At 35.2% G+C, this 11,530-nt stretch overlaps 1 protein-coding gene across 1 annotated transcript; it reads right to left on the bottom strand.

The window, feature by feature from the left end:
- Window positions 1–1,401: 1,401 nt before the first annotated feature.
- Window positions 1,402–4,023, bottom strand: LOC128020350 (uncharacterized). Its single transcript, XM_052607180.1, has 6 exons — window positions 4,007–4,023; window positions 3,723–3,814; window positions 3,617–3,670; window positions 2,645–2,914; window positions 2,304–2,480; window positions 1,402–1,684 (listed from the first exon to the last, which is right to left on the bottom strand). The coding sequence occupies exons 1-6, from the start codon at window positions 4,021–4,023 to the stop codon at window positions 1,479–1,481; spliced, it is 816 nt and encodes a 271-aa protein (XP_052463140.1). The 3' UTR covers window positions 1,402–1,478.
- Between the last annotated feature and the right edge of the window lie 7,507 nt (window positions 4,024–11,530).

An 11,530-nucleotide genomic window follows, 5' to 3' on the forward strand; every position in this document is an offset into this window, starting at 1 on the left:
GTGCATTTTTTGGCTCTTCCAGGGGGCGCTACCGGGTCCCTGGGGGAGGTAAGACAGTAAAAATTACACAGATATGCTCTCTTCATCATGAACAACAAACTGTTGATTCACATTTATATCTGAATATTGTTTTCTTTTCCCCATTTTCTATATTTACATCATGCTCGTATTATGTTTTGCTGATATTGTGAGACTCTGAATACAGTAACATAGGCACAGGATGGTGCACAATAAAAAGAATCAGGGTATAAAACACAACAATAGTTCATTATTGTCTCAAATGCCATTAATATGACTAAAAATTTTTATGTAAAAGAAGCATGGTAAGTAATTACAGTTGTTTTATTTTATTTTTTTTACAAAATCATGAAATTTAACAAACTCATAAGATGATATAGTGCATTTTTTATTTCCAAAACAATTAACAAAATGTACTATACAATACACCATGTAAATCATTTTATTGTAGACTACAAAATAGAATAAAGATACTTTATAAAATAGTATAAAGACAAATTGGATTCAATAGAAATAAAAAGAGACTTAAAAAGTGCTATCATCATGCTGTTTATCAGGTCACAGCTGATGAAGCTACACAAGTGGTGAAATGTTTTGAGCACCACAAAATCAAATCAGTTGACTCCAATACTTTTACTAGATGACACATAAGCAGATGTAATATTAACCTGGGAAATAATGATTCCTCCTTATCATAATGCTTTTCTTCCTCATAATTAGCTTCTTCTATGTCTCTAAAAAGTTTCAGTTGTTATATTTGAAATACACTCTACACTTCCACAGCCACAAGCTGTGTTCTAATATTTCATTCCCCCCGTGAATCATATAACCTTAGATTATTATTACTCATGCAAGATTATTTTTCATTATTTTGTACACAACGTACACTAATGATTATTTTCATAACAAATTAATCTGCTATTTATTTCTCAACAAATGAAGAGTTTGGTTTGTGAGCAAGTATGAAAATGAGAAATGCAGACACAATTACACAAAACCCCAAAAAGATGCATTGATAAAAGCTGTGAACAGTTCAAACCTGCTGGAACCATTAAATGTTTTTGCGTGAAAATTATTTGGCAAGTCATTTTCTGCCAATCAACTAATTGTACTGTTGAGAAGTTTCTTTTGCAACAAAATGTCATTTAAAAGCTCTCCATATGCTGTCAAGTGCATTTTTTCTCTCTCTGAATTACAGTGGAGTATAAATTAAAGTTTGGATGAGAAGAAACTCTTACCTCAAATCTCTAAGTACCATACAATACTTCAATTAATGCACTTAATTTCCACCACATACTGGTTCTAGAGGCATGCATGCACACATTTCTATGTATGTGAAAGAAGAGGCAACACTTTTGTTTCCATTTATAAAGGTGATGAAAAGCAGATTTTATTACATTCTTTATATACAGAGTTAAGGTCATTGTCCAGAACGATGAAAGGTGTCACAGTCTTGTGGATTACAGTACGTCATCAGACATTTCACAGTCACTGTCATACTCATCAGCTGAAGCACTGTACAAAAAGTTGATGTTGCCTTCTCCAGACAAAACTTGCAGGTAACAGTCTCTTGCTTGCACCTTCATTTCTCTGACTTTATGTCGCTTTCTCAGGATGATGCTCTGCAGACCTTTCAAACCCTCTTCACTTAAGCCACATGGTGAATCTTAAAAGAGGAACAAAATAACATTAAGCATGCTTTAGAAACTTTATAAACATACATCATTGTTGTGTATAGTTATTAGGGCTGCCCCCAAACAGTCAACGAATTGTTAGTCAGTCAGAATGACCATAGTTGGACAAATAATTGTTTTTCCTGCAAACAACACAACCAAACATAGCCATAGGTCTTGGTGATAATCAGACAGTCACGGACAGCTATTATGGATTAAACGGCTGGTCCTCATTTTCACTAGATAGTAAATGTCATGAAGGAAATTCAAAGTTTGAGCATTGCGAGGGCATCAAGGACAAGAAAGCATCATTCTCTACTTTCAGCTACCAGTTGGAGTGGAGTGGAGAATTAGGCCAAGTGTAATGACTTATAGAGCTAAAAGCCACTTATCGTTCAATAATATTGTTTTTTTTTTTATTACTAGGCTACTTACTTTAATGATTAGAGAGGACATGTCCTATATGTAGTTATGGGAATATGCACTTTAGTAGATTTTAGTTAACAGATCACTCTTACTAACTGTATAATAAAAATATTCTGACAGTTGGAAATCTATGGTCATAGCAACCCTAAATGTTTATGCCATTTTTTGTACAAATACAATACATACTTCTCATTGTCTCACTGGCAAACATGTGGGACAGCTCTCTGAGGGTATCAGCACGAGTTGAAAGAGATTTCCAGTGGTGGTCCATCTCTGCCACAAGAATCTTCAGCTCCTCCTCAAGTCTTCTTACTGACATGATGATGTCAAACGCTCTTCTTTTTGTCCTTAGATCGACAGAGTCTGGAATGCATTTATGAGAAAGGCTTAATTCATATGTATCAAACATCAACCTTTAAAGAATCACAGAAAAAAAGTCACAGAATGACATTTGAAGCATTGTGGGTAATATGTCATAATGTATGTATCAGATTTGTCAGAAGCAGTCAACAGACTAGTGTACACACCACTGTGTGGTAGCTGCCATGGCCAAGCTGTCCCACCAGACAGAATGGTTTCCATGCAAAGACTTTCTGTGCTTGGAACCATTCTGTTGTATTTCTCCACAACAGATGTCAGGATGCCCTTCTCCTCCCTGATCTTGCGGCGGATTCTGGCACGACCTTTGTTCCCATCGATATCTTTGTAGAGCCGATGGGAACGTCTCTTGATACTCGCTACTAGGACCTCAATTCTGCTGGCCAAGCCATCAGCATCATTTGTGGTTGTTACTCTTGCTGCTGAGAAGAAATAGGTAGTTTGCAGTTTAAATTAAAATAAAAGTAACAATTACAATTATTTGTGCACTGTAAAACCAAACAGTGTAATTGATTAAATGAAATGAGTTCATTTCACTCAAATAATAATGGAAGTTCTTTGTATTTAATAGAAAAAAAAAGTTTTTGGAACTCAAAATTTAATTGTAGTAAGCAGTTTAATTGCAGCACATTTCTAATTTCCTGCATTCGTTGTGTTAGACAGTATAAATAAATGTTGAAATTAAGTGTTATTTTGTGTGTTTTTGCAGATTATCATAGGCTATTCTTTAATATTGATTTATGCTGGGATTTACAGGAGGTTCTGTTAAGTTAGTTTTGTAGGGTTACTACTGTGGTGAAGAGTAGAGCATGTGTTTTGGTTGAGGATGGGCTGCTAAACTTTTGAAACCACATGTACTGTATGTTGTTTGATTATATACATATAATGACAGTCTCTTTGATAGTTATATTAAAATGTGTTATTTGCCATCAAACATTGAAACAAGATCTGAATGTGATGTTTATGTAAATTAGCTGTTTGTAATTAACACTATGACGAGTGGGGTAAGGCTGATAACTGTGGGAGTGATGGGGTGTCTGTGATTCTGAACTTGAAAAATTAGTTTACCTAAATGTTTTAAGTATTCTGAACTTGAGGTTTAACAGTAATCATTTCCTCACCATCTGCCCACTCCTTTACATCACTGAGCCAGTCTTCCAGTTGGCTCTCTGTCACTGCAAACACACAATACTGACCATGTAAAACAAACTCTACAGTTGTCCTTACCTTCTGATATCGGCGAGTCAGTGAAACTGCCATATTTCGGAACTTTTGCTGATTCCATCGCATGGCCATGAGAGTCAGCATGTCTGTGCGTCCTGCAAACACAAAAGATATGATGCATAAAATATGTTATTATGTGATTATGTAACTAGAGCACTATGTGGTCATCTTACCTGCTTTTGACCTATGTTTTGTTAGAAAGAAAACATAAATAAACAAAGAACAAGATGTTTGCAGATGTTTGGTTTAAGATAATGTGGTTCTGTCACATAGCAACATTTTCTTACCTCACATTTAAAATCATGGGCTTTGGCATGAAATACCGAAAGGAATGGTCTCATGTTAAGGAGGTGCTGGAGCTCTGGGCAGCTTTTTGTAACTCTTTGCAGGTAGGGCCAATATTTGCAGGTCACATCCATACAAAAAAAAAAGTGACTTGCCTACTGGCCAACTTTTCTTGAAGGTACAGGGGATAGGCAAAAATTTCACCCCTGTACATATTTAAAGCACAGAGAAGCACTCCGTGCCGACAAACCGCAACCTCCAATCCCTCTTCGTCTACCTTGCTGGCAGATCTTTGTGAGGTCTCTCTGGCTGCTGACCACTCCCCTCCACAAACACCTCTCCCACTGACCTACAACATGGATAATGGTCAATGAAAACAAGACTCTTCTAAACAAACTCTTCAGTAAGAGGTGACTGTAGTATTGTAGTTTTATTTATCATCATATACACTTTTTACATGTTTGGTTGTGCTGTGAATGTGGTCCACAAATCTTGTAACATCTTCATCTTTGGCTAGATGGCCTGTTCCTCAGATCTAAAAAAACAACAACAACAAAAACAACAACAAAGGTACAATACAGTTTATGATAACTTATTAGAGTTGTCATAAGTACCAACTTCAGTACCAGTCTGAAATTTAAAAAACGTAATGCTTTGAGCGCTGTTGAGCGGATTCATAAACACCTCTGATTGGCCATTGTGTTCACACACTCATTGGATATGTCTGAGAATGGCTTTAAATGATCAGCGCTAAAAGCATCAGTCACATTTTTATAATTTTTTATAATTTTTATAAGTCAGTATTTTCGACAACTCTATAACTTATAATGTAAGATTACTTAGTGCATAATAAAGAGCCATGTTATCTTATTAATATGTAAGAACACTGTGACACACAGTTTGAAGTACCTAGCAGCATTCTTAAAACGGTAATGCTTGCGGTTTCCATCTACGGAAACGGCGAGCATATTTGGCAGATGAAGATGAAGGGCTCTTCCTTGCATATACTGTCCACCTCAAATCGCACAGCCTCCCACTCAAAAAATCTTTTCTGAAAACTGTCTGCAGAGATCTTGCCAGTCTATTAAAAATAAAGAAACCAAAAGCTTATAAATGTACAACAAATACATTAACATCAAACAGGTTTTCAGCCCACAATTCAAATACATTAACGATACTGCAGGATTTATACATTCAATACTCACATGACCAAAGCGAACAGTTCGCTGATCCAGCATTCTTAAAAATGCTTGACAGGACAGTCCTGGTGCCACCATCTTCATTTCCTCAAATGAGAAAAATATATCGGTAGTATAAATTGTGGCAAACTGAAGAGTTGCCGGCCAGTAGTCACTGCTGTTAAGGTCGGCCACTGCAGGAGTCCAAGTGGCTTTGCATGCCTCACAAAATAACTCGGGCATGCTTAGATCATATCATCCTGGAAAAATCAAAAACACATCCACTGTAATGCAATCCTTTGCTGGGTCAGTCAGGGTTTGGGTTCTTAATACAACTTATACATTACTTTGTATACTTCATAAGATGCTTCTCAAACAGGACAAAATGAAGTTCTTCACATTCTTACCATTCATTGTGACCACAGCAACAGTCTTTCCTCGACTGACCCTCAATGACTCTGGTGAACAACCACAGATTTTGTCAGGCATTTCCACAGGTACAAGCCGCACTGAAAAAGATCACACAGTACATGTGAATTAACATAATTTGTATTGACTGAGTAATATAAGATTGTAATGGATCAATGTTATTGAAGCACATTGCTGAAAAAGAACACAAGATATGCTCAAAAAGCCGATTGACACAGGGTATCTACATAAATTCAAGCTCAATCAAAAAGAGAAAAATTAAAAAAAAGAGTGATAATTTAAAAAATAAAACTTATGAGCTTAACTATTCTGAAAATTAGATATGTTGTACAAACACAAACCAAAACTTACCACATTGGGAAAGAGCCTTATCGACCACGACAGTTGTTGGAGGCAATGGCTGGAAGAAGCCAGCAGTCATGGCATCTCTATTGTGGAGGACATGTCTGGTGTGCACGCTGATGTCACATTCAGCACAGAAGAAGGGGTGTGGTCGACAGTCACTGCACCGGATAACTGCTGGACTGCTCCAACACTGCTGGCAGATGTGTGTTGCCACACTTTCTTTTGCTGCAGCCGTGTTTACCAGACGGGGTCTCTCTGCCCTCCACCTCTCTGAAAAGAGACTCTGACGAATGCCCCAGTTCGAAGATGCCAGAAGAGGATCTCTTGGGGTTCCAAGAGGTGATGCCTCATAACCTGAGGAATCGCTCAGTGAGTGCTGGAGATCTTGTAGAAAACACTCTGTTAAAATAGCAAATTTAAAAATACAAACATTTATTTACATTCTAACCCACTGTCAGATATAGATGGAAACAATGAAAATGGTGTACAATGAAGTACACACCAACAGTCTCTGGAGCAAAGGCCACCTCACAGTTAGTGTCACAGGAGCATTGAAGGTAGGATCAGTGTTCTGAATGTGATCAGCTGTAGAGGATAAAAACAACACAAATCAACATTTACATATATTATTCAAATTTACAACTGAAATTACCAGACTTAAATGGAACAAAAAGGAAGATATTTTGAAGATTGTATGTAACCAAACAGTTGGTGGACCCCACTGACTTCCATAGTATTTCTTTCTCCATACTAAGGAAGTCACCGATGTCCCACAACTGTTTGGTTACCCATATTCATCAAAATATATTCCTTTGTGTTCAGCAGAACAAATAAATGAATACAGGTTTTAAACAATTTGAGGGTGAATAAATTACGAAAAAAAAAAAAATTTAATTCTGGGTGAACTATCCCTTTAACATACAGCTGGAGAGCTTTTTATTTCCCAAACCCTAATGTGGACAGTCCAATTATTCTCGTTTAGCTGCCTATAAGGTGTCATATAGATGATAACAGCATATAGGAATGCTAATATAGAAGCAAATTAAAATGAAACAAGCTGGTTGGCCATTGACAACACACTCAGAAGAACAAGTCTTTTCAAATACAGCCTTCCCAAGACCAATAACTTGCAAGCGATTTACTATGATGGTAACCAGGCAGGCACATTTTACTGCATAACCATAATATTGACAAGATTTCCTAAAATGTCATAACAGCCCACAAATAAAAAAAATTTTATGTGCTAATTTTGTAGTTCATACTGCTTTACAAAAATATTTAATAGTAACATTAATGTCCCACTTTCACTTAATTTTTCACTTTCACTTAAGACTAGTGACATCTTTAATAAATCTACTTTTTATGTCAGAAATCAAATGACTAGTTCTGGTTTGATTGTTTCCCTGAAATATCAAGCTAAACATGTATTCCTTCATTTTCTTAATTGCTTTATTACAAAATTAAGGTCCTAAACAATGTGATTTCTCAAAACATCTTTAATGAAAAACAATACTGACCCTTTTTTGACTGATCCCTGCTTGATCTCGGCCTTGCATAGACAATATTTCCATGCACGTCTCTTTTTCTCCAGTGCACCTTTTGGTTGCCTTGGCTCAGGTGTCTTTGATGGTGCTGCTGCTGCCTCCTCTTCTTGCAACTCACCAAGAAAGCCATCAAGACTTTGGAGCTCATCCTTCAGTTCTTGATGATCAACCAAGTTATCCAAGACCATTAGATTTTCTTGGATTTCTGAATCACTCATGGACATAGTGATGGACAGAAAAACAAACAGACAGAAAGACTCGCAACAAAGAGATGGACAAATAAATAAATATACAGGGAGGGGGGACAAAGAGAGACAAAGAGAGGAGTGGGGAGCGAGAAAGAGAGCTGAAGAGAGTACAGGTGATGGGTAAAGGTGAACAAGACGAACGTGGCTCTTAAAAGTGCCTTTGTTATTTATTTGTGTGTGTGTGTGTGTGTATGTGGTTAGAATAAAGATAATTTTTGCTGGCAAATTTGAGGGACCTAATGATAAAGAAAAAACATACAAACAGACAAACAAAACAAAAAAAAACAGAATTTAACATTTTACACCAGTATTCTCTTCACCTGTGTGGTCAGATTGGGCTTGAGTGTATGTAAAATTTATTTTATTAATTGTTAATAATGTAAGTTTTGCTCTATTTCGCCAACAAAAATAGTTCCAAACAAAACCACAGCAGAACTCACTGTAAAAAAAGTACATGAATCAATCAATAACTTATGACGACATCATTTATTATTACATTAATTATACACATGGTTTTATTCTATAGTGAGAAATTGTGCTGAGACACAATACTGTTGTTGTTATGAATTTGTTTCTACTGTTATTATTATAGATAATAACAGATAATAATTTATAATAATAACAGATTATAATTTTTAAACAGATAATAACAGATAATATTTTTACTCACATTTCACTGCTGGTTATATATGCTATATATAATTTTGTATGTGACGAATAAAAATCTTGAATCTAGATAATATTTAGGCATTTATTATCAAATTAGCCGTGGATTTTAAACAATTACTGGCCTGACCATTTATAATGTTAGCTAAAATGGCTTAATAGTTTGAGCTATATAAAATAGGTAACTGGAAACACATCAGTACTGAAAATCTTGTATTCCCCATGATTGCACCTTCATGATTATACGCGGAAAAAAATTAACTTTGAATTTAATTAGCTAACTTTGCTAGCCTACTGCACATGTGGTGCAGCAAGTAATTTAAATATATATATATATATATATATATATATATATATATAGTAAGTATATGTACGTTTTCTATCATTAACCGTCCTAATAAATTGCTGCCTTACACGTCTAAAAGTTCTAAACACAACCTGTCCTGATTCTACAGTTTTATTGTGTAAATTTAAGAATAGTCTCTTCATCTTCTTCTTTTCATTTTTTTGGCAGATTGCAACCATGACTTTTAAAGGTGCATACCGCCACCTACTGTATCAGAGTATGTAACATGAGCTATATCCATTGATACTACTTTATATCAAAAAAAAAAAAAAATTCTATGTCCTATTGTATATCCCTATATTTTTTAGATATTGTATAACTGCTTTCTGTGTATCCTTTACCCCATCTCCTGTTGTGCCTAATAAACCTTCAAGGTTCCACTTCCTTCCTGTCTGACTTATCTTTTGTTTTAGCCTCATCCTCTCATCTCTATATTTCTTACAATATAGCAATACATGTTCTACATCTTCCTTGGACCTACATTCCAAACATTCATCTGATGGACGTTTGCCCATTAAAAACAGTGTTTTATTTAACCCTGTGTGATCAAACCTTAGCCTGGTTAAAACACTCTCCTCTCTTCTGTTACTTCTATTCACACCCTGAGCATTAATAGATTTTTGCAAGCTGTAATATTTCCTTCCACTTTTATCCACATCCCACCTATCCTGCCATTTCTTTAACATTTATTTTTTAATTATCGCCTTAGCTTCTCCTTTTCCAAGAGGTATATTTATGACATTGTTCATCTTTAAGAATAGTCTCGATCTCTATTAATTAATTTCTACTTACCGAGTGGAAAGAGAAAAACGCAATGAACCTTGGGATCACGATCGCGCCATACAATGACGTCAGAGTTATTAATTTAGAGGATATTTAATAAATAAATAAATAAACAAGACATTGATTAATCGAACACAAGCATATATGCATTTATTTATCAATACCAGACTCCTATAAAAATAAAAATAAACATTATCCAGCATTCATCACCTATAATTAGTCACTTACCCTGTGACCTGGCAGAAAACGCTTAAACTGCTTAATGCACGCACTGCGGAGCGTTGTTAAAGTCATCTCTGAATAGTGTTTTCCCTGCAGTTGAGCGTTGTTTTGGTTAATCTCACATCTGGATGCTGTTCTACCTGTATTTGTAATAATAATAAACCACAACTTTAAGTCTTTTAAATTATTCAAAGTGGATGGTGAAATCTTCTAAAAGAATATGGCATAGAGTCTATAACTCTAAGCAGAACACAGCCCAGGTGCGGCGCAATCAATGACGTCGACACAGCAAACTAACGACGAAATATGCCTCTAACCCACTGATCTATATAAAACAGAACTGGATTGCTCATGAAGTCATCAAAGTGAAGCCGCCACGCCGCCATATTGGTAATCCCTAGTGTGCGAAAATGTTCCATTGAATTAATAGGAATTTGTATGATTTTAATGAGAAAGCATCACCTAACAAGTCAGCGTTTATACATATGAAGTATCTCTGTACATTATTACAATGCAAAGACCCTAGGCATGTAAACTGTTAATTTTTTTGTTGGCTAATGATGCTTTTGGGAAACGCACCCCAGATTGGGAAAGTCATGTAGTGAATTCCAGCCATTAGTTTGATTTTGAGAGCCATTTCTACAACATTGAAAGAAGTTTACTTTCACTTCCAAAACTCGTTCAACACAGACACCTTCAGTCATGATTTATGGGATTTCCTGTGTTGCACTGGCTCTTTTACAGCTTTTAACCTGCAGTACATTAGATCAGTGTTTTGGCTGTAAGAAGATTATATCATTGATCTGGGCAAAGTTTCCCAACAAAGCTGTGCCTTGTGTTACAGTGATCTTTGGCTAAAATGTTCTTAATTTAATATGAGGTTGAATGTTGTCAAAGGTTATGGGAAACAGTTTAAAGCTTTTTATGAGTGATGGTAAGCTCGTATTGGAATCTTGCTTTTGGGAAATCCTTATTGGTTTTTCTCAACTGCGTGGAAGTAGACAGTGCCTGACTGTCTAGTTATTATTCTCATCCATCTAAGGATGTGTAAATGTTTTGATGTGGGGGTGTTTGTGTGCAGCTTAAAATGTATGAATTACAGTATCCAGTTTGATGTATTTTTTAAAACATTTATTTGTAAATATACATTACAATATGTGTAGAGATTAATGGTTGTTGGAATATATTTCAAATTAGGTTTACACTATCCTTCTAAAATTTGGGGTGAGTAAGATTTCTTTTTTAAGAAATGTATTCCTTTTCAGCAAAGTATTGCATTACATTGTTCAAAAGCCACAGTGAAGACATTTCAGGATCATGTGACACTGAAGACTGGAATACTGAAAAGCTTTACATCGTAGAATACAATACATAATAAGTATATTCAAATAGAAAACTGATTTTAAATTGTTATAATATTTTATAATATTATTGCCTTTATTACTATTTTTTGTTGTTGATCAAATAACATCTTACCAACCTCAAATAAAATCTTACCAACCTCAGACATGTGAGAAGTGTATAAATATTACATTCGATGTAAAATAAAACTATGTGGAATCTGCAAATACATGTGATATATATATATATATATATATATATATATATATATATATATATATATATATTTTACTTTTCTAGGCCATTATTGCAATCACTTTTAATCTTTTTTTTTATGTACGTAAAATAATGCAGGTGCATTGACATTTATGCACTTGTTGGGTCACTGTATGTAGGTATTTCTTTAGGTCCACACTCAGTAACA

This window comes from Carassius gibelio, chromosome A9 (assembly GCF_023724105.1).
Source record: "Carassius gibelio isolate Cgi1373 ecotype wild population from Czech Republic chromosome A9, carGib1.2-hapl.c, whole genome shotgun sequence".
NCBI lineage: Eukaryota > Metazoa > Chordata > Actinopteri > Cypriniformes > Cyprinidae > Carassius > Carassius gibelio.